At 44.5% G+C, this 23651-nt stretch overlaps 1 protein-coding gene across 6 annotated transcripts in view; it reads right to left on the reverse strand.

Annotated features, from left to right (window-relative positions):
- The window catches only part of RCOR3 (REST corepressor 3), a 37112-nt gene extending 28081 nt beyond the window's left edge, over window positions 1–9031 (reverse strand). Inside the window, exons 1-3 of one of the 6 annotated variants that reach the window (XR_010599893.1) lie at window positions 8748–9016; window positions 8099–8155; window positions 1234–1311 (exon numbers count right to left, since the gene is read on the reverse strand). Coding sequence is in view for 5 of the 6 variants with exons in the window: in XM_005306346.5 (XP_005306403.1) it covers window positions 1234–1311; window positions 8099–8155; window positions 8748–8889 (277 nt within the window). In the remaining variant the exon portion in view is untranslated. Of the gene's footprint in view, window positions 1–1233; window positions 1312–7253; window positions 7314–8098; window positions 8156–8441; window positions 8605–8747 lie in introns of those variants that run through there. The other 5 variants (XM_005306346.5, XM_005306344.5, XM_024101189.3 and 2 more) reach the window with 5 other exon arrangements.
- Between the last annotated feature and the right edge of the window lie 14620 nt (window positions 9032–23651).

Here is a 23651-nt window from a genome sequence, read left to right on the forward strand (position 1 = left end):
TCTCTCTCTCACACACACGGTGTGTCTCTCTCTGCCATGCTGTGTCTCCTTCCTCCATTCGTGCTGCCTTGTAGAGTGGGAGGCTACATTAACAACAATGTGTTAACACTTGAGGGCTCAGCCGAGTGCTAGTTCCCAGGAAATGCCTTATTACTAAATGAAATATCCCACCCTCTGACTCCACCACCTCTCTTTTGTCTGGTAAAAAAAAAAAAATTTCCCTGGAACCTAATCCGCCCAATTTACATTAATTCGTATGGGGAAATTGGATTTGCTTAACATCGTTTTGCTTAAAGTAGCATTTTTCAGGAACATAACATTAAGTGAGGAGTTACTGTATTCTCCATTATTAATTGACCCACCCTCACAACTGAAGAGTAAAGGGACATTCCTTGTAATTGGAAGGTGACAGATTTAAAAAATGATTATAAATTTATATGGATAACAAAAGTCTTAATGCAATAGCTGTAAATATTAAAAAGATAAAACCAGAGATTTGGAAAGGATATAAACCCTCAAGCTTTTGGGCTTACGTCAATTTGTTACTACTGTGATTAGGAGGAAACTTTCTCTGGGGTCAGGTTCTCATAACTGCCTAGTGCAAGGTTTCTTCCTCTGAAGCATATACTGCTAGAGGCAAGATACTGGACAAGACTGACCGCTGGTCAGATCTAGTAAGATAATTCCTATATTTTGATTATCTTCTTAGGTGATGAAACAGAATAAACGCTACTTTTCCAGTAAGAGGGCAACAGGTATCTATGTCTGCATAAGGTCTTCCCCTTGAACTGGTCCCCACTGCATTTCCTCCATGGTAACTCATCTATGCAGACTTCCATAGCAACACATTTTCTTCTGGAATTGTACAATGAAATTTCTCAAGATTACATCTTTTGCCCTACTATTAATATATGTTGTAGAGACCAGTGGTAACAATAGATGCATTTCAAGAGGTCTGAAGGCTTGATTAGACATCAAAGCCTTCTTCCCAACCACAGGATGATAGAAACATTCCACCTTTCCTTTCCCAAAATCCCGTGAATGAGAAATAAGTGGGGGGCGGAGGGGAGAGACACATATCAGCTTGTTTGTTTCATACACAGTATAACTTATGCAACTTTCCCACACTGCAAGAGGGATTATGTGCTAAAAATTAGAAGTAGACAGTTCATCAGAAGTAATGAATCAGTTCTAGTTAATAGAGTACAATTTTCTTGAGAGATGAGGACTTACACTTGGCATCTGGAATACTATGGTATGGAGACCACACAAGCATCCCTCCATTGTCTTTATCAGTATATTTTGTAGCACCTGTAAGAAAAGTTGTCTTTTAGTGTTTATTAATATGACCTAAAGAACAGTGTATTTCACAGTTATTTCCCTACACGTATATAAGACGACTAGCACAACTGAAGTGATCCAACTGCCATTCACAACTGGATATTAGAGATGACTCCAGTTACCAGAATTTGACAATTAAAGCTGCTTGCCAGGGTTGGATTGGATGCAGAGTTTAGGGATCATCATGTTGGGCTAGTTCCTAGTGTAGCTGGAGGCAGTAAGTGTGTTAGTTTCCTTGACACTAACAACGTTACCACATTCTGATTTGTCAGGTGTTCTTGGTTGGGCTTCTTTAAAAGAGGCTAAATTACTTGTTGAACATAGCTGCTCAATGATGCTTGACCCTTAGAGCAAAAGAACAGCTATATTGACTACTATATTCTTACACAGAGTTAATAAAACCATGTATGATATAAGCCATGATTACCACCTTTCTTGCCAAGTCTCTACCCAGCAGTTAGAGTAGACACTCCCTGGGTTTATACAGAACCACAGTTTTCCTCAAGGAGCTGTCTTCCTGAGGGAGTCCAGACCCATCCCCACCTCTCTTTACTAGCTACTGGGTTATTTATTTAAGTTACCTATTGGCTCTCCCCACACTGCAAAGATGCCTTCCTTTGTTTTTGCATTATCTCTAGCTAGTAGGAAAATGATCATTTTGGAGGAGAGATGAGTGTAATGTTCTCTGGATGTGTACTATATTTAGTCAGTTTTCTTCCTTTCGATTTGTAGCGTTTTGTATTTGGTACTGTCTTTGCAGACTAATGCCAGTTACAGATGTTATATCAAAATACAATAAGCAAAAGTTTAATTTTAAATAATTAAGTTATTTAAAAAGTTAGTTCCTTACAACCACTTTCTACTCTTTGTTTATAAGAAAGAATTCCACTTCGGGTTAATATGAATACAGTAGCATCACAATTAGTTATGCAAATATGTTAAATGCATCTCCTTCACCTGCAGCACAAGTCAAATATTTGTCAGTTTGAGCCAGCAATAGTAACTCATCTTTTGAATGTAGGATAATTAAAGACCATGAAATAAGAGGACTACCAGAATACATGCTTGTGGAATGTTCAAGTTTAACATGGACATCAAAATCAACTAATGTATGTCCTGGATACCAGCAGCTATTACATATTCAAGTTTAGAAGAAGATTCAAAGCTTGAAGTTATCACAGAATTATAAAATGTAGGGCTGGAAGGGACCTTGAGAGGTCATCGAATTCAGCCCCCCACGCTGAGGAAGGACTAAGTAAGCCTAGACCATCCCTGACAGGTGTTTGTCCAAAAACCTCTTCTTAGAGACCTCCACTGTCAGGGATTCCACAACCTCCCTTGAAGTCAATTGAGTCCAAAGTTTAGCACTTCCTATCTTGTACTCAGTGGATTTATTTTTTAAAACCTCACTCTGAAGGAGATAGTTGTAAAGATTGAGACAGAAGTTTTCAAAATATTGTTATTTTAAAAAGCCAAATTGTTTAAAAAAAAGTTACTTTTTTTTAACTTAAACCACACTTTTAACCATTTAGGGGAAAAAATAAAGATATCAGAGTCCACCTTGGTTACTTGTAAAACAATGCAATATATGGCCAAATATTTTTGTTTGCCAAGCATACATACATAAGAGTCAGCATTTATAGAGTTTATTCTGAACCAAGAAATAAGTCTTGAACAAGCCACCATTCAAGTAATACTGAAAAGGCATGCTAAATTTTAAAAACACTCAATATTTTTCATATTATAAAAGTAATATCTGTTATTTACAGCCAGAAGCTTTGTACTTGGAATGACCACGGAATGAACAACAATTCCATCATGCCCCATTCCCAAGAGTTGAGCCTAAACCTAAGTAGCTTAACTTTCATGTTGCTATTCCCTCCCCATGTCCTAACAGGATGTCACACTGTTCCCTCCCACAGTAAAGCCCACAGATGGAAGGATGAAACAAACAAGGAATCCTTCCTCTTTACCTTCTCCCACATATTCTACTGCAGGAAGTAGCAACCTAGATCTGATAGGCCATTGCAGTGTGTCCTGTAAGGGACTGATGGGGACTGGGGTGGGAGGGAGAAGAGAAGTTGGGGTTTTAAGGGTTGTATAGGTGGAAGGTTGGAATATTCCATGGGACAAACCCTCAGACCCTTCAGATCCTTTTAAAAATGGGTGATGTTTTTCCATTGCGGAATGGATTTCACACAAAAGGTAAACTTTTCCGGGTAATTTTCATAGGGAGATGTGAATTCCCCCTTCCCCCCCCATACAAGACCACTCACTCCCTGAATTCAATCAAGCAGAGTTCCCCACAGGATCCAGGAAGGGAGAGGGTGCAGGGAAAGACCATGCTGAAGAGGCGCCTGACCCAACTGCCTTCAGCACAGGAGGGAGAAGTCCATGTGGAGAGGACCCTTTACATGTAATGTAGGGGGAATGATGCGTTCCACGAGAACTGGAATGAAAGTAAGCTAGCTGAGGAAAAAGGACTCCAGCTCAAAAGACAGCATGGTCTTTGACCGGCCGTTCTATTCTGCTTATTGATAAGAGGTAGCGGCAAATAGATGGAAATACTAGGGAAGTTAGAGACTAATGAATGTGAAAGGAAATGAGCTATCAGCCAGGGAGGATTAGGCAGAAAACTATGCAGGTCTGAAAAATACTAGAATTCTCAGTGTAAAAGGTCGACCAGTAAAACCTCAATGTAAGCTCTTTTGGTAGAGCCTGTATGTTGCACTGTGCATTGTACATCACCATGTACGTCAGTGCTGCTTAACAGTTGATACTTCAAAAATAAGATTCCATCCAACTGAAGATGGCCTTTAATTCATCAGTTCTCCTATTTGTTGCTGTGCTAAAGCTATTCCACTATAGACTTGGAATGACACCTGTTAGTTTTGAATTAATGTTAATAGCAATTACTTAGGCACACAGGGGGACACACTGAGAAAACGTGATGGGTACAAAACTGAAGACTCTGGATTTGAAGTGAATACTACTCTTAAAAGGATGTGTCAACTTCAAAAATACACCAAAGACAACTAACTGAAAGGGCAGAGAAATTTGTTTCAATTTTACTTTGTGCCTTCAACAGCGCTTCGTATGTAGTCAATTTCTCAGCATAGTCAGGTTATTTGGTTTGGGTGGGTCTTTCACTCAGACAGGGAGAATGGACATTTTAAAAATAAATAAGCAAGCATCTCTGGAAAAACTGGCAGAGGAACATGAGTGGGGGGAAGGTTAGTATGTGAGACTAAATACATTTTTAAAAAGCTGAGTAGAACCTGTTCTGAAGAGCTTTTACTGAATATAATGGGGAACATAAGAAGAGCAGTTCTGATACAGGAGAATCTCTGAAACAAGGACAATTAGGGCCATGAATACTTAGATAGGACCCATAAAAGGGCCTTAAAAAATAGGCAATATCTTAAAGTCCACAGGGGGCTCTTCTGGACACACCTGTGAAAGCTCCAAAAATAAATGGATCAAGTTCAGGTTGTAAGCCTTGCTGAACTGCAAATAAATCAAAATTTATCAGATTTAGCTGAAAAGCCAGACAGAGGACCATCCTTCTCTCTCCTTCTTCTAAATACAACCAAAACCTTTCTCTGCTGCCCATCTCCTCTCCTTTCTTCCTTGAAATACATTCAATTGACTCATGAACCACACAATGACCCATTTTCCAACACAGCAATTTCTTTATCCTCTCTTCCTGGAGGAACCCAAGGGCCCATGAGATTTAGAAAAGAAACCAGCTTCATGATATTGACACTTCTATGGTGTCAGTGGGATATCAGTAAAAATAGGGGCTTGTTTGATATGGGGTTGAGGGGATGTAGGACAAAGACAAAGACACTTCAGTTTTAGAAGACATAGGAAACAGAATGAGTAGTTCCAGAGACAAACCAGCAGGAGATGACAAAATCTGGTTCAGTTGGGCAGAAGAAAATCAAAAAGGTTTATTTTGGTAATTGGCTAATTTCAAAATTTAGGCCAGTTTTATATTGTCAGAACTGTTTCTCCCATCCAATACGTTTCTCTTATTCCTATTAAAGCGGTATTCTTGTGTAACTGAGGTGTTAAAGTGACAACTACATTAGGTCTCTCCAGCTGTTCTATTTAACGATAATATACATGTAGTTTTCTTTGGTCACACAATAGATTATTTCAACATTAAGGATGTGAACATTTAAAAAAAAAAAAAGTTGTCTGACACATTGACCTCCCCTCATGCTGCTCTACTCTCAACCAGAATCCCCTTTTCATGTTCTACAATGGCATGATAGCATCAGTACTAACTCTGAATTTTATGACAACTACTTAAGATCTAATGGAGTCCATCCAATTATAATACTTAACATCTAGTTTACCATTATCCAAGTGACACAACTATAACAATTAACATATTTTGTCATTTAATATAGCTACTCGCTCAACAGAAATAATTTGCAACGATGTAATATTTTTTAAATTTTGATCAAATGAAGCTGAGGATTCGCTGCTCACACATGCATTCAAAATCCATTTGTTTTGTATGTACAACTATCAGAGGCCAAAACTGGGCGTTAGACTTTATAGGCAGTTTTAATCAGCCACTGATTTTTCTCACTGTTTTAATAGAATTAAATTTTAAATATCAATTTGATGGCTGCCTACATAAAAATCTAATGGCGTGCACCTAATTAGAGCAACATTTAACACCTCAGTATACTCTTCATAAGAGGTATCTTAATGCCAAGACCAAAGACACGAGGAGAGACATTTAGCTTTAAAGCTGCAGTGTTATATTTAAAAATAGATATACATTTAACTTTAACAGGCATTACAAAACATATGTCATCTTATTTGCTATTAACAAAAATGTTGATTTTTCTCTTTTTAAAAACAGTGATCACTCCACAGCATGCACAGCTTTGTTACAGCATGATGTCTGGCTTTCAAACTAATGATGCCTCATAAACCTGATCAGAAAGGAGAACAATTGTTCAGATAGATTTACAAGGCAACATCTCTTTTGTTAACACACAGCCTCACTAATGTGGTAGACGTTTATTCTTACAATTCATGGGAGCAGTCATTCCAAGTTTAACTTTAATTTTGTAGTACTAGTATCAAGACGACAATGCAGGAGACATTTTAGAAAGATTTCCATTTAGTTCAGAAACAGCGAGAATTACAGTTCTTCTAGTTACAAAAATTTTCAGTAAGTGGATATAAATCTTTAAGTTCCTTCCTCTAGAACTTATGCATAAGAGGCAGGAGTACGCACAACCCTAAAGGCAATGCTATATTTTTGGATTCTAAAGACCATTAAAAATATGTAACATTTAGTTTTTTCCACTAGTTAATACAACAGAAATTGTTTTCAGAGATCACTTTTAAAAGTACTCCCATCCACTTATAAGGTCCTGAATGCATACAAATTAATTTTATGCTGGTAATTTCAATTCTACTGCATGTATGCATAATATATATGGTGTTTAAAAGAAAAATTTTAATTGCAGAATTGAATGATTTTGCTGTCCTATGAAAGCTGGAGGATGTTCTCTCTTCACTACCCAGTTATTTAAAGTATTAAAACAATTGTTAAACATTTTGCTTCTCTAGGTGGCCTGTAGGCACTACAAGCCTAGACTGCATGCCAGGAGTGATAATTTTTATCTGTTAAAACAAACACGTTTAGACTTACTAATATAAACATAATAAGCTTTAACCAGAACACTATTTATTAACACAAATAGAAACCTGAAGTATGAAATAAGGTACTAGTTTCCAGAGGAAACCTCCTTACATCCCCCAAATTCCTAAGGGATGTACCCACTCCTAAGACAAAATCATTTTCAAAACTGCTTCAAGACCCAAGAAGCAGGCTAAGGGCAACTAGTCCCCATCGACAGAAGCTCCAACTTGGGAGGTACCATGGGAGGAGCTCTGGCCCAATCCTCTTCCAGGCAGGAATCATCTGACACCAATGGAGCCTGTTTGGAGAACAGGAAAGTAGACAGGCTTCACTGTGACCACCACAGCAGGACTGACAGATGCGCTTAACACATAATTACTCTACTATAAATGTACACAAAATAAGTGTCTGATGTTCAGCTTATTAAGACCGAACGTCAGACTGTATGTGGCTAGCCGATATCCCTTTCTTCCCCCACCCTCTGTGTGGGCAAGAGAAGCTAGGCTGCAACAGTACAGATATTGAGACTACTCCACCTTACAAAACAAGGTGCTTGAAAACCCAGCAAAACGGGTCTACATTTTAGAGGTGTTAGAACAAGTTATCCGCTGTTTCTGCAAAGATGCAAATCCTCCCACCTCACCCCAATAGAGGTAAATTAAGAGCATTATAAAGCAAAGATTTTTTTCATTCCCTCTTGTAACCTGCAACTCCTGTCTACAATGGGGGGGGGGGGGGAGAGGGGGTGAAGAAGAAGGAGGGAGTGAAGAGACACTGATGCTTTGTCTGTAGCCCTGCCATCCAATCTTGGTAAATTAAACACAGCTTTCCCCCTCTCAATGCTTTTCTCCCCCTCAGTCACACAGCAGATGCTGCCCCTGCAATGCTCCTGTGACTGACATAAAACAGCAAACACAAAGCCTAAAAACAAAAATCCACGTTAACCTTTGCAAATGCAATGCTCCCACACAGTATTCAAGTGAAACACACACACACACCCCCCTCTCTATTATAAATCATATTAACCCCCATTTTCAAAACAGCAGCAACAAGATGTCACGTTATAGTACAAAAGCTATTTACCAGGATCAAAGTCGGGGATTCGAGCTTGATATTCTGCTCCGACCCGCATTCCTACATCTGCAATGCAAGAGAAAACAAATGCATTACTGGGATTTTATCTTTAAAGGGCGGGAGGATGAGAAAGGGGATGATATTTAAATGAAAACTGGGACATTCCGCGATCTAGACGGTCTGCACTCAATCCGAAGCTACCAACAATCTTGCAAATTCAAGGGCCGCTGCCTGCGACCCTTGCGCTTCAAAAAGCCTCCAACCGCATCTCCTACAACAGCGATGCAAAATGAGAAACCCCTCCCCCCCACGGCTGAAGGTCTATTACTTAGTGAAGGTGGGAGTTATTTACGGGAATTCTGGCGGTCCGCCGCAGACACTCCGCGCAGCGCCCCGCACCTCCACCCCAGCCCCACATGTGCAGTGCGGTGCAGCGCACGCACGCGCTGGTTGCCTAGTGCGATGCGCACACGCGAGCCATGGCAAGGCACCGCGCGCGGCCGCCCGACCTGCACGCGCGCAAAGGTCTGAGATGCGCAGTCCCCCGCGTTGGCCGGCGCAGACGACAGCGCTCGTGCCCTGAGCAGCGCTGCGCCCCGCCCCCTCCCCCGGATCAGCCTCGCCCTGCTAGGCCCGGCAGGGAGTCCGCGGCTCGTACCGTGCTCGTCGCCGCTGTCGCCGCCGCCGCTCTCCGGCTCCGAGTAGTGCCCGTTGGAGGGGCTACTGCTCTTGGTGCCGTTGGGGGTCGCCCGGCTCTTGCCCCCCAGGAACTCGGCTCCCTTCTCCATCATGCCCGGCATGGCGGGGCGGGGAGCGGCGGCGGCGCTGCCTGACGAGGGGGAAAGTTAAGACGGAGCCGCCATATTGCCCCCTCCCCGCCCCCGCTGCTCCAGCCGGCGCCTCCGCCCCCTCACACTCTCCCCCCCTGCTTCGCCCGGCCCGGCCCCTACGCAGCCCACGGCCCGGGGATCGCTCCGCCTCGGCCCGGCCGGATCTATCCCCGAGAAGGAGGGGCAGGGGAGCGGCGGAAGGATTATGGTCGGCGGCGGGCGTTCCTGGTCGTGACCATTAGCTGCTTCCGCCCGATCTCCCTCCGGCTGGGAGGTGGGAACTACTTAGCCCCTGGCCGCGCAAGGATCGGATGGGAGGGGGGAGGAAGGAGCGAGCAACGAGCGCAACGGCAGAGCAGCCTCTGCGGCGACAGGAACGTGTCGCGGCTAATCCCCGCCACGCACCGCGGGGAGCACTGCTGGGGCGGGAGAGCTCGGGGGAGGGGAGCTACAGGCTGCGAGCTGTGCCCTGGGAGCTACAGGCTGCGAGCTGGGCGGGGCGGAGTGGGAGTGATGCAGGCTGTGAGGTGTGCCCTGGGGGGGGAGAGATGCAGGCTGAGAGCTGTGCCCTGGCGGGTGGGGGGAGAGATGCAGGCTGAGAGCTGTGCGCTGGGCTTTGATGTGGCAGGGGAGTGCTACAGGTGCTGACTTTCTCATTTTCCCTGGGGGTGATCGACTCCTGCTCTGCCCCCACTCCACCTCTTTCTGCCCTGAGTGCACTCCACACACCCCGCCAGCGCCTCCTTGCCACTGAACAGCTGATCCATTTCTAGCCGGTGGCGCTGGGAGGGAAGGAGAGAGGGGGAACAGCTGATTGGCAGGGCCCGCCAGTGGTGCTGAGCACTCACTATTTTGTTCCCGTGGGTGCTCCAGCCCTGGAGTCAACGCCTATGGGGAGTGCTGTATACTGTGTGCATGGGGAGGGTTGTGCTGGGGGTGGGGGAGGTCGAAAGGAGGAGAGTGGGTGAAGGAGGCCTCCATACAAAGTAGGGTAGTGGGCCTGAGTTCTACACAGCCTGGAGATGAGCAATGCCACAGAGTAGATGAGAGCTGAGCAGGGTGGTGAGCTAAGCAAGGCCAAGCTGCATAGAATAGGAAGCTAATCAGGGCCTGCAGGGGTGCATCCAAGTATGGTGCCCCTTGATCTGGAAGTATAATTTTGAGCTCCAGGAGACATGCCCAGCTAGCTCTAATCCAGCCAGCATGCTAAAAATAGAAGTGTGTTAGCAGTGGTGGGAGGGGTTAACTGGCCTGAATACAATCCCATCCAAGACACTAGGTGTGAACTCAGGCAGCTAGTCTGTCCAGCCCTGGGTTGCCACAGATACGCTTCTATTTTTAGCCTACTAGTTCATCAGAGCTAGCCCGGGTATGTTTCTTCGAGCTGGAAATTACTCCTCTAGCTCAAAGTACAGGCTACCCTGGGAGCTCTGCAAAGTGGAGGCAGCTGAGTAGGGCTGAGGTGAAAGGCAAGATATCTTCATAGGGATGCAGGGAATGAGTTCTGCACAGCATGGGGCAAGGAGAGCACTCTTAATAGATGATGGGCACACAAAGTATGACACAGAAGGATTAGGATGAAGGAAGGGGAGGAGCAGTGAGGTCAGTAGTTGCACAAGTAAACATAGTCTAGATGCCTGTTAAGAGTTTTGCTTTAGAGGAAACAGATCTCTGCATCTAGGGCAGCGGGTCTCAAACTGTGAGTTAAGTATCAGGGGGTAGCCATGTTAGTCTGTATCTACAAAAACAACAAGGAGTCTGGTGGCACCTTAAAGACTAACAGATTTATTTGGGCATAAGCTTTCGTGAGTAAAAACCTCACTTCTTCGGAAGAAGTGAGGTTTTTACTCACGAAAGCTTATGCCCAAATAAATCTGTTAGTCTTTAAGGTGCCACCAGACTCCTTGTTGTTTTTGTAAACTGTGAGTTGGAACCCCAAAGGTGGTTAGGACCCCAAAGGTGGTTGCAACCCCATTTTATTGGGGTCACTAGGGCTGGCTTAGACTTGCTGGAGCCCAAAGCCTGAACCCCACCACCTGGGGCCAAAGCCCAAGACCCTCTGCCTGGGGTCGAAGCTGAAGCCTGAGGGATTCAGTCCTGTGTGGTGGGGCTCAAGTTACAAGCCCCCCTGCTTGGGGCTGAAGCCTTTTGGCTTTGGCCCTCCAGCTCCGGGTGGTTTAGCTCAGGCTTTGGCCTCCCCCTACTTGAGATGGCGGGGCTCAGGTGGGCTCAGACTTTGGTTCCTCCTCCTGGGGTTGTGTAGTAACTTTTGTTGTCAAAAGGGGGTCGCGGTGCAATGAAATTTGAGAACCCCTGGGTATGGAGTTAAGCAGAGACTGATGGTAGAGGACTTGGGCAAAGGTGAGAGGTAAGCTAGGGAGCCAAGGGTTAAGAATAGATCACAGGTTGAGAAGGGGAGAATTCTGCAAGGGGGATGAGTGAGTTCAGGAGGGAATGCTAAATTGGGGTTTGGGCATGGGGGGAGAGCGCCTCAGGGCAGCAGAGACTGAGATGAGCTGAGCATAGGATCTAAGAGGGTGACTAACATGAAAAGTCTACAGAGTTGGGGTGCAGATCACAACATAGTAAGAGCTGTGCAGAGCAGTGGGCCTGCTCCTACCAAAATTAAAACTCATTGACTTATGTGAAAGCAGGATTGCACCATATGCTGCACTACAGAGCAGAGGATAGGGGTGTGGAGATTTTAAGGGTATGTCTACACTGGCAGAGTTACAGCGCCACTCAGAGAGCGCTGAAGGGAAACCACTGTTGTGTGTTCACACTCTGTTGCCTGCACAATAGAGTGTTCACACTTGCAGCAGTATTCAGAGCGGTGCACTCTGGGCAGCTATCCCACAGAACATCTCTTCTTCTGCCACTAAGAGTTGTGGGAAGGTGGAGGGGGTCGCGGGGCATCCTGGGTCCTCTCCCAGTGCCCTGTGATGCATTGCTTCGCATCCCAGCAATCCCTGTGCTTCCATCCACATTTGGTGCCATCTCTCAATGGTTTGTGTACTGCGCCCTCTGCCTCTTCGGTCTGCAGGAATGGATCCCAAACTGTTGGGTGTTTCACAGACATTATCACAAGCTGGTCCAGAAAGGTACATGACGCACGCATCTTTCGGAACACTGGCCTGTTCATGAAGCTGGAAGCAGGGACTTTCTTCACGGACCAGAAGATCACCTTAGGGAAAGTCAAAATGCCCATTGTGATCCTTGGAGATCCCGCCTAGCCCTTAATGCCATGGCTTATGAAGCCATACATGGGACACCTTGACAGCAGCAAGGAGCCATTCAACAACAGGCTGACCAAGTGCAGAATGACTGTTGAGTGTGCTTTTGATCATCTAAAGGCCCCCCGGCGCTGCCTATATGGGAAGCTAGACCTGGCCGATGACAATGCTTATAGCCACATGCTGTACGCGCCATAATATTTGTGAAGGGAAGGGTGAAAGCTTCACTCAGGGCTGGACTGCTGAGGCTCAGCGCCTGGAGGCTGAATTTGAACAGCCAGAGACCAGGGCTATTAGAGGGGTGCAGCGCAGAGCCATAAGGATCAGGGATTCCTTGAGGCAGTGATTTGAAGCTGAGAGCCACTAATATTTGTTGCTATGCTCGGGAGTGCAGTGCTTGTAATTCTAGGAGGTGGTTGTGATTGGTGCAGTTGATGCAGTATGAAGGTTTAAGATAATTGTCTGTTGCTTTGCAGGGCTCTGTTTGCTTTCAATTAATAGAATAAAGATTTCTTTCAAACCAACACAATTTTTATTAAAAAACAACAACTGGAGGAGAGAGTCAAACAAAAAAACACATCAGCATTGAGGGGGATGGGGGAATGGAAGGTCCCAGGAGGAGGTGGGGTCCTGGGACGGTTAAAGATTTGTGTATGTCCAGAGATTGTATCCAACCTTCTCCTTTGGAGTACAGTGCAGCGGGTACTGTACTTCAGGGCTATACTGCAAAGGGACAGGTGTTGAGTACCGGGAGTGCGCAGTGCTGGACTGGGATGGGGAGGAATGGGATGCCGTGAGTGCAGACTGGCGCCCAGAGGTTGATAAGAATGTGTTGGCAGTGTCTGGAGGGAGGGTGGGAAAGAGTTTTGAGATGGCGCCTGCAGGGAGGGTGGGCACAGAGCTAGTATCGCCTGGAGCATGTCCACTTGGAGCTCCATAACGTTTAAGAGCCACTCCGTGGCTTCATTCTGGTGTGCTGCGTTCTCCTTTCGGTCCCTCTTCTCGCTGTCCCGCCATTCCTTCAATTCCTGTTTTTCGGCTGCGGAGTGCATCATAACGTCACGCAGAAAGTCCTCCTTAGTTCTCTGTGTCCACTTTCTAATTCTGCGCAGCCGTTCAGCTGGTGATAAGAAAGAGGGAGGCTGGGCTCCCGAGGTCATCTCTATGAAGCTAAAACGCAACATTTTACAGAAGCAGTATTGTTTGCAACACATAGAACACTAATTCAGTGATTTAAAACACAGCCACTTTTCACATACCTGTCACTAACTGGCTGACCCCAGGCAAGCACACATGAGCCACAAGACCCCCAAAATGGTGAGTAGCCACAGGGGCAGGGTAAATCAGTGTTCCCGGGCCCTACTGTACACTGGGCATGTGTCTCTTGGGGAGAGCCAGCACTGTAAGGGTGGCCTGATAATCATTCCTGGCCCCACATTTTCCACGGGCTGTGTCCATTATGGAAGAGCTCGCTGCTGAGGGTGAGCAGGGAATCAAGGGAGGGTCTTCTCCAAGACTGCGGCTTCTGCCCTGGCCCTTATGCGGCTCACCTGTATGCAGCAATGGTGTCATGTGTGTCGTTTTCTCTTCCCCCTCCCCTGTGATGGCACAGTGACACATGAAAGTTACCGTTAATGGGGCAAGAAACAAAGCATCATACAGACACAAGCCTGCTTTCTACAACCCTCCTGCCCCCAGAAACTCACTTCAGTGATTCCTAATATCAAATCAACGTACCAGTGGCCTCCTCTCCTGTTTGCGCTTCGCCAAAATCCGACAGCTGTGACTGGCTAGCCTCATCCGGGGTAGAAAAGAGCTCCTGGCTGCGTACATCTCTGACCTCTGGGTCGTCCTCTGCCTCTGGGTCCCCCTCCACATCCTTGTCCAAGATTTCATCCTGGCTCGATCCAATCTCGACTGGCACATGAGCCACCAAAGTATCCACAGTGGCCTTCGCAGTGGAGGTGGGGTCGCCACCGAGTATCGTGTCCAGCTCTTTGTAGAACCGGCAGCTCGTGGATGCAGCACTGGAGCAGCAGTTTGCCTCCCACGTCTTGGGTTAGGCGTTCTGCAGCTCCTTCACTTTTACCCTACACTGCATTGTTGTCCCGGTTGTGGCTCCTTTCTGTCATGCAACGTGAAATCTGTCCGTAGGTATTATAATTCCTACGGCTGGAGTGCAGCTAGGACTGGACAGCCTCCTCTCCCCAAATGCTAATGAAGTCCAGCAGCTTGGCGTTGCTCCAAGCAGGGGATCGCCTGGTGCATGGAGCAGGCATAGCCACCTGTAAAGATGTGCTGAGACCACTGCACGCATCACTGAGCAAACAGGAAGGAGACTTTCAAAATTCCAAGGAATTTACGGGGTGGGGATGACGGTTGGTGCCCTGAGGGCAGGGCAGTAGAGTTCAAACCGATGACCAGAGTGGCAAGAACAGGCATTGTGGGACACCTCCAGGAGGCCAATCACAGCACTGTAATGGACCAGGATGTCTACACTGACACCACGGCACTGTAGCCCCGGCACAGAAAGCTGTACGCCTCTCGGGGTGGTTTTTTTACAGCACTGCAACTGCGCAGTTTCTGTGCACTAAGTGGGTTGGCAGTGTGTACACCTCAGGAGTTACAACGCAAAAAGCTGCTTTACTGCGCAGAAGCTTGCCAGTGTAGACAAGACCTAAGTTTACAATGCTAATCTTAGAAACAGATAATGGAGGTGGGGAGCTTTTTCTCATAACTCATTTCTTTTGATATGGTAGAATTTTACATTCACTTTGACCAGATGTAAATAACTACAGAAGTTGCAACTCTGGTAGGGTTACCATATTTAAAAAATAAAAAAAGAGGACACTCCACGGGGCCCTGGCCCCGCCCCTTCCCCACCCCAGCCCCGCCCCAACTCCACCCATTCCCCACCCAACTCTGCCCATTCCCCGCCCCTTCCCCAAAGTCCCCGCCCTAACTCACCCTCCTCCCTCCCAGCCATGCGGAAAGGGCTGCCCAAGCGCTACCGGCTTCACGGTTTGCCGGGCAGCTTCCAGACCCTGCGCCCCTGGTTGGCGCTTCCCCAGCGCAGCTGGAGCCTGGAAGGGGAAGCACCCAGCCGGGGGTGCAGGGTCTGGAGGCTGCCCGGCAAACCATGAAGCCAGTAGCGCTCGGGCAGCCCCCATGCCTCCGGACCCTGCGCCCCCGGCCGGGCACTTCCCCTCCCGGGCTCCAGCTGCTCTGCTCCTCCCCTGACTCTTCGGCTCTGTTTAAGAGCTGAGCTGCCCGAGCGCTCCGGCTTCAGGCAGCCCCCGTGCCTCCGGACCCCAGCCGCCGGTCGGGCTCCAGCTGCTCTGCTCCGGCGGCGCAGGGTCTGGAGGCATGGGGACTGCCCGAAGCCGGAGCGCTCAGGCAGCTCGGCTCTTAAACAGAGCCAAAGAGTCAGGGGAGGAGCAGAGCAGCCGTGGGGGGGGGGGGGGGGGGAAGTGCCCGGCCTGTATTTTCCCGGACATGTTCGTCTTTTTGGCAAATCCCCCCGGACGGGGGTTTGATTACCAAAAAGCCGGACATGTCCGGGAAAAACTGGACGTATGGTAACCCTAAACTCTGGAGAAGCACAGGCCTGAAAACTTTTGTTAAGCTCGGGTGAGCTGATGAGCAGAACCAAAACAGCATCATGAAAATGAGTTAGCAGACGAATAGTTCCAAAGGACATAAACTTTGTGTATGAAGTATTGCTTTATTTTTCTTTCCAAGCTCTGCATGTTTTCTGTTATGCAGAGCTACTGCTCCCAAATGTTTTGTTGCCACCTTCCATTCCATGTGGATGTTTGCAAATTTCAGGATGATCAAAATGAAACTCCAAGCCAGAGAATAGGGGTGAACTTCAATCTTTATGCATATTGAGAAGGGCTTCTCCCCATATGGACTTTTCAAAACACTCTTCTAAGCAAAATGAGGGAAATATTGCTACAAAAGGGCAGAACCAGAAATAACTCTTAAGAAATTTTTGCCCGAAACATCTTAAGTGGCAACTAATTTTGGGTGACCCAGTTCTTGAGTGCTCAACTTTAGACATCTAAAGGCTGATTTTTATTGTTTTGGTTTTTTTTAAATGCAGAACATCCACATTTGCAACTGAAGTCAATAGAAGTTAGGGGTCCTCAGCACCTCTGATAATCAGCTCCAAGGTGTCAATCTTAAAATTAATAGACATTTCTGAAAATGTTGGTTTAATTGTTTTGTTGATGCAAAAATCAGAAAATAGAATCTAATTTCTGTTCTATGCCAGAATTGCTGGGATTGAACAACTCGAACATACCAAACTTCATGTGACTGAAATGCTGGTGATTCATTTATGTCCACTGGGTAAGAATGCTAGCTGTTTTAAAGGTGCTATATTTTAATTAATATAGGCCCTCTAACACTGCCTGCCCTCTAAAGCTGGCCAAAATTCTTTTCTCAGGATCCTAGAACTCAATGAAGTGCAACCTGTGTGGAGCCAGCTGGCAGCTTTACACTGGGCACAGGGGAGTGTCAGTGTAGTTTTTTTGAAGCCAGCTTTTTCAGAACTGACCAGCCTGTCTTCACAGACCCCTGGCTATAGTAACACAGAAAGCAAGTTTTTTTTTTTGTTTTTTTGTTTTCATTTTTTTAAATACCTGCTCCCAACTGATCAAAATCTGTTTTTAGCTAAAGATTGCAGGTGACTAAAAAGACCTTTGCTGAATGTAGTTGCATTGACAACCTATGTGGTGCACAAGCTAGTACATAGGTGAAGCAGGCATACAAGAATTGTGTATTATATTAAAATATTATCCCTTTGAAAGGTAAACTTGTCAAAATCACTTCCTGCACTGTAACTTAGCAAATATAGGAACTATCATAGTGTATCAGACCCAAGGTCCATTCCATCTAGTATCCTATCTCTGACTGTGATGAGAACCAGGTGCTTCAGAGGAAGGTGTCAGAACCTGGCAGTAGTAATAATACTTTGTTCTCTTATAGCATGTTTCATTAGTGGATCTCAAAGAGCTTTACAAAGTTGGTTAGCATTGTTATCCTTATTTTACAAATGGGGAAACTGAGGTACAGAGAGTAGAAACAGCATTACCTAGCTGCTGAGTGGGGAGTAGAACCCAGGTTTTTTGAATCCCAGGCTAGTGCTCTGGCCACTAAATCATGCTGCTAGTATCCTCCCCACCTAGTCAGATCCTAGTCTCTTAGAGCTAGGTTTAGGCCCTGATGCACAAAATTTAATATCCCTTCAAAAAATGTGCTGCCATTTAGTACGATAATCCTGAATATTCTTGATATCCATGTACATATCTAACCACTTTTTAAATCTTGCTAAGTTTTTGGACTCAATGACTTCCTAGGGCAACAAGTTGCATAATTTAATCACACATTTTATCTGTTTCGATTTTCCTACCTAATTTCATTTAGTGCCCCTTGCTCTTGTTTTAGGAGATTGGGAAAATCTGTTCTCTCTACCAATCTTTTCTATACCACTAATAATTTTATATATTTTTATCATGTCCCTTCTTTCTTTAGCATATTCCTTATTACAACTTGTTTAAATTTTTTTAAATACTTTTGTAGGGAAAACTATTCATTTTCTCCTAATCCATGATTAACATGTTACAGACTCTCTTACCGCTGAGCCAAGCCCTGTTTTGCTTATCTGTTGCATGGCCACGGGAGATGATAGCTACAATAGAACCTCAGAGTTACGAACTTACGGGTCAACTACACACTGCGTTTGGAACCCGGAGTATGCAGTCAAGCAGCAGCAGAGACTTCCCCCCCACTAAAAAAAAGAAAGAAAAAACGAGTACAGCACTGTGTTAAATGTAAACTGCTAAAAAATAAAGGGAAAGTTTTTAAAAAATTGACAAGGTAAGGAAACTGTTTCTGAGCTTGTTTCATTTAAATTAAGATGGTTAAAAGCATTTTTCTTCCGCATAGTAAAGTTTCAAAGCTGTATTAAGTATCAGAGGGGTAGCCGTGTTAGTCTGAATCTGTAAAACGCAACAGAGGGTCCTGTGGCACCTTTGAGACTAACAGAAGTACTGGGAGCATAAGCTTTCGTGGGTAAGAACCTCACTTCTTCTTGCTTCTGAAGAAGTGAGGTTCTTACCCACGAAAGCTTATGCTCCCAGTACTTCTGTTAGTCTCAAAGGTGCCACAGGACCCTCTGTTGCGTAAAGCTGTATTAAGTCACTGTTCAGTTATAAACTTTTGAAAGAACCGTAACGTTTTATTCAGAGTTATGAACAACCTCCATTTTCAAGGCATTTGTAACTCTGAGGTTCTACTGTACTTATTAAACAAAGACAAAATGTGTATGTTTTTCTTAAAACAAGGTCTTTAAACAGCTGCACTCAATGAAGTATGTGCGCTCTATTGTGCTTAAATTGACCCTTTTAATACCCTTCTGTACTGCTCCACTCTGATTTGTCAGCCTGTCCAAGTCTGCATACTGGAAACCATCCAGTGACTATGAGCCGAGCATTGTTCCCCCTGAGATTTTTGAGTTAAGGTATTTTTGCCTTCTCTTGTGAACCAGTAATAGAAAAGGTGCATGCTGTGGAAACCTTTTTATTGCAGCATAATATAGATAATTCTCTTTGCAATTATTTCACTTCATGGAAATATTGTTTAACTCTTAATTTTATGTAACATAGCTTTTCATTACTACTAATTATATTATGTATCCTCCCCGTCATACAAAGACCGAGTAAATTAAGTCCTCTGCCATGAAGAGTTTACAATCTAATTAAAATGTGATGTTACCAGTGAGTCTAACAATCAATCAGAAAAACAAGGTCAGGAAGATGGGGGAAAACAGTAATAAGAATGTTTACATGCCCTACAGACTAATTTGAGGAGAGTTTTCCATGCATAAAAAGAGGCATTGAAGAAAGGTGGACAAACAGGCAGTGGAGGCTAAGTGCTTGGATTAGGCTGCTGTGAAGTGGTGCAGCATAGCAGCACTTCTTTCATGCCATATTGTTCTTCAGATTTTAACCTTTCTTTTTTTAAAGTAAGTCTCTAGGTACTACAGTTGCTGAGATACACTTTGTATTTGAGGAACAGAATGGAGTAGTAAAGGGGCAAGGGAATGCAGTGGGCAGTGAGACGGGACAGGGACCAGGGAATGTGGGGAAATACAAGACTGGTGTAGAAGGAGCTGTTTCCTGTAAAGTGCTGAAAACTCTGTGTGGGAGATGAGGATGTCCAGCACTTTATAGGATCCTTTCTTGCTCAAGAGGGATTTAGAATTGAGTGTTCACCATTGCTGCTATCTTGAGAACAGGATTAGGAAAGAGCATTTGCTTTAGGTGACTTAAAGCAGGTTCCTGAGGTATTTTAGGAGTTTTACTTTTCCTTGCACAGTTCCCCTAAGCTTCAAGAAGGCCCTTCAAACTTTCCTAGAAACCGCTGTCATGGAGCTGTGCAATAGGTACCTGGCAGGCAATGCAGTTGCATAATGTAGAACAGCATGAGTGTGAAGGTGTTGCAGAACTGAACATGAAACAGCATGGTTAGTTTATGGATTGGACTTTTGTTATTTACATTACTGTTTAACATTGGACTTTTGTTATTTACATTACTGTTGTTCTACTAATTCAGTTACCTGTGGTTCAGCTCTCTAGCGTACACAAGGTCAGATCGACTCCATTTTGAGTATGTCTGAAATATAGATTCATTAATTGTACTAATATAACTTCTAGTTACGATTTTTTGAAAGACAAATAAGCTTTGTTTTCCTATTTGTAATTAACATTACAAAATAGTTTCACTAGATCTCTCTAGGACCATGAGTGGTGCTGTTAGTCTTAATTTCTTTAAGGAAACAAAACATGACTACAATATTTATTTTGGGTGCTTTTATCTGGTGCTTTCAAAAAGAATGGTTTTCTGTTCTCTGTTTCTGTTTGTGAAGAGAGAGATTACATCAAAATACAAGACAATAGCCAATCTATATTATACTAAATTGACATGATAGTAAAAGTGTTGGATGGCACCAGAGACTATTAGAAACATTAGGATCTATAATTCTGCACTAGAGGAAGACATTACTGCATATATTTAGCGCCAGTCTATGCTAGGGAATTTTAACATTAAATTCCCACTGGCTCTGGCTCTGGTTCTGTGCCACCAATTTGGAGTTTCACCAGCTTCCAGCATTTTTACTACAATGTTTATTAAATCACAATATAAGGCAAAAACAAATCTATAGCATGCTAAATTGACACGATAGTAAAAATGCTGGATGTCACCGGAGACTTTTTGGCATAAGGGCTTCCACAATAGGAAACATTAGTAAAAAGTTCCTGGTGTAGATCTGGTCTTAACCAGTGTATTGAATACTTCCATAGTTAGAGCAGAGGGGTGGGATAGCTCAGTGGTTTGAGCATTGGCCTGCTAAACCCAGGGTTGCAAGTTCAATCCTTAAGGGGGCCATTATAGGGATCTGGGGCAAAAACCTGTCTGGGGATTGGTCCTGCTTTTTGGGGGGGGTTAGACTAGATGAGGTCCCTTCTAACCCTGATACTCGATGATTCTAGACAAAGCTTGCCTTGGAGCATAAGAATTCCTCAAGAGTTCAAGTTCCATCTGGTATTTCATTGTTTTAATCAAGGAAAGTATTCATTATTCCTCAGTTTTGTGTATCCCCTAAGTAGAGACATTCATTTCTTCCTAGTTCTTTTATGTTCTCTGTTTAGTATTTTTGTAATGTGGTAGAGCCTAGAAACCCCATTTGGGGATCTGGGCTCCATGCTACTAGATACTCTATGTTCATATACACCAAAAGATTTAAATTCTTTAAACTCTATGGGCCACAGACTAAGTCCAATGAGATCCACTGTATGCATAGACAGTGCAATGCTGCATAGGTGAGTTAGGATGCCTGTGCTGACCTATCTTGTGCAATTTTTTAAAGTTATAGATCCTAGTTATGTTTTCCCCTGACGTCTCCCATTGTGGCATGGACCACACCCATCTTTTGGTGTAAGTGAATACATTTGGATATTGTGGGGTGCATAATTTTTTGAGTTAGCTCTAATATAGCATTATACCATATAGGCACTTTGTCACAAATGCTTGTGTGCTAAATCAATCAAATTGGATCTATTGTATTGTATGCTGCCACCACCCAAGTGTAAAACCCCTTTGAGACGTCCTTGGGAATTCCTTCCTCTGCGGTACCCTCAAGCCCTTTCACTCCCCCCCCCCCCCCCCGCTTCTGGGGAAGAGCTGAGAAAGGAAAAACATTGGAAATCAGCTGTTGCCACCAGCTAATTAAACAACATGTGCACAAACCTCTTAGGACACAGAACTCCAATCCTGTTCTTAAAAAAAGTAAATTTTATTTTAAAAAAAGAAAGAAAAATACATCTGGAAACTCAGGCTATTGCTAGATTTTAAAAGAGCAAATACAAGGATTAAGCACCAAAAATAGCTTTCTTAAGGTCCAGCTTAAAGGTTACAAGCAAAACAAAAGCACCTGGGGTTAGCACAGAGGAATCCACAAGCCATAAAGAAATAAAAGAGAATCTAATTGCATCTTCCTAGACATTTCCTGGTCTACTTACATATCTGGGGTTTTAAATGAGTATTTTCTAGTTAGGATATAGATGATTTTTCATACCTGGCCCAAAGCTTCTTACAGCATCGCTGCAGATCTTCTCCCCGAGAACAACAACAGACAGACAAAATGGCGGTATTGTTTCAGTTTAAAGTTCTAGCCTTCCCATTGGCTCTTTTGGCCAAGTGCCCACTTACTTCCTTTTACCTATGCATTGCAGTGAGCCTTTTAACCATTTACAGGTAATGCAAGTAGAGAATAGCTACTAAGAGGGATTTTTTAGCTAGCTGGCTGGCTGGGTCCATAAAAGGAAGCTACCCCCGCCCCCTTCATTTATCACAACCTATAAATATGAGACTCTATAAACCAAGGTACGTGGTAATAGGTAAGCTAAATATATCATAAAAATTAACCAGGATTTAGGGAAGATGTAAAAGGTACAGCAGGCATCCAAGTGTTTACAAATTTGATACAAGATCGGAGTTGAGGTGAGTTAATATTGTTCACTAGATGGAAGTCATCCAGATGAAGAGCTGGAAGAATTCTAATAAACTATTTAGAGTCTGATGAAGTCTTAAGAACTTGTGTCAATGCAGAGAGCATCAGAGAAGAACAGACAGTGAGAGGTCATTTTAGAATCGGGTGATATTAGTCCAGTTTTTTTAAAAAAATTGAGACTTAAGCTGGCCAGTTAATAGCTTTTAAAAATACAAAGGGTGTTATTTTTAAAAGCACTTCAATAACTTAGGAGCACAAGTCCTATTGAAGGCACTGTTGAAAATTGTCTTTTAATGGGACTTAATAGTTAGCACTTGGGAGTGGTGGCAGCAAAACCAGATCTAAGCTGGTAATTCAGTTTAGAGGTTCACATGCAGGCCCCCATATCTGTACTCTAAAGTCCAGAGTGGGGATGAAACTTATGACACCTTATAATGTCGAGTGGCAGCCGCCTGCTTTGTCCACTGCTTGCAGGAAGAGCAGCCTGTTGCAGCTAGCTGTTGGCGGCTTAGGATCTGGGTGGACCAGCAGCCCCCCCCCTTCAGCTCCCCGCTCCCCTAAGTTCCCTGTGCAGCAGCTGCCCAGCCGGCTATCAATTGCGGGCAGTTCAGATGTCCCTCCGCCCACTGCCATGTGCTGCTCCTGCCCTCTGCCTTGGAGCTGCTCTTGGGAACCTCCTGCTTGCTGTGCAAGGGGGGGAGGGGAGCTAATGTCAGGGTTTCCCCCTCTCCCCTGCTCTTGCACCCCACTTACCCCTTCTCCATATAAAGCAGGGTGGTGACACTGATGGAGAGAGACAGAGAGAGATTGGGGCAGCAGCTGATGTCTCAACTCCCGATAGACTTAAAAAGACAATGTACTTACGAGTGGGGTCAGCATACTTAAAGGGGCAATGTGCATCTCTCTCTCTCTCTCTCCCGCACACAGGGTGTGTGTCTCTGTTTGCCATGCTGTCTCCCCCCATTGGTGCTGCCTTGTAGAGTGTGAGGCTACATTAACAACATTTTAACCCTTGAAGGCTCAGCCAAAAGCTAGTTCATCATTTAGCAGTAAGGCATTCCCTGGGGAAATATCTCACTCTCTTCCACCCCCTCAACCAAGCTTCAGAATCGTCATCGCTGTGTACAGTATTAAAGTGTTTGTTTAAAATGTGGTGTGTGTGTGTGTATAGTTTTTTCTCTGGTGAAAAACATTTCCCTGGAACCTAACCCCACCCATTTATATTAATTCTTACGGGGAAATTGGTTTTGCTTAACAATGTTTCGCGTAAAGTCATATTTTTCAGGAACATAACTACAACGTTAAGCGAGGAATTACTGTACTGCACTGTTGTATGGTAGTGAAACATGGGTGCTGACAGAGGAGCAGCAACTGTCTGTCATGGAGAGGGCGATGGAAAGAAGAATTCTGGGAATTTCAAT

Source organism: Chrysemys picta, chromosome 3 (assembly GCF_011386835.1).
Source record: "Chrysemys picta bellii isolate R12L10 chromosome 3, ASM1138683v2, whole genome shotgun sequence".
Classification (NCBI taxonomy): Eukaryota; Metazoa; Chordata; order Testudines; family Emydidae; genus Chrysemys; species Chrysemys picta.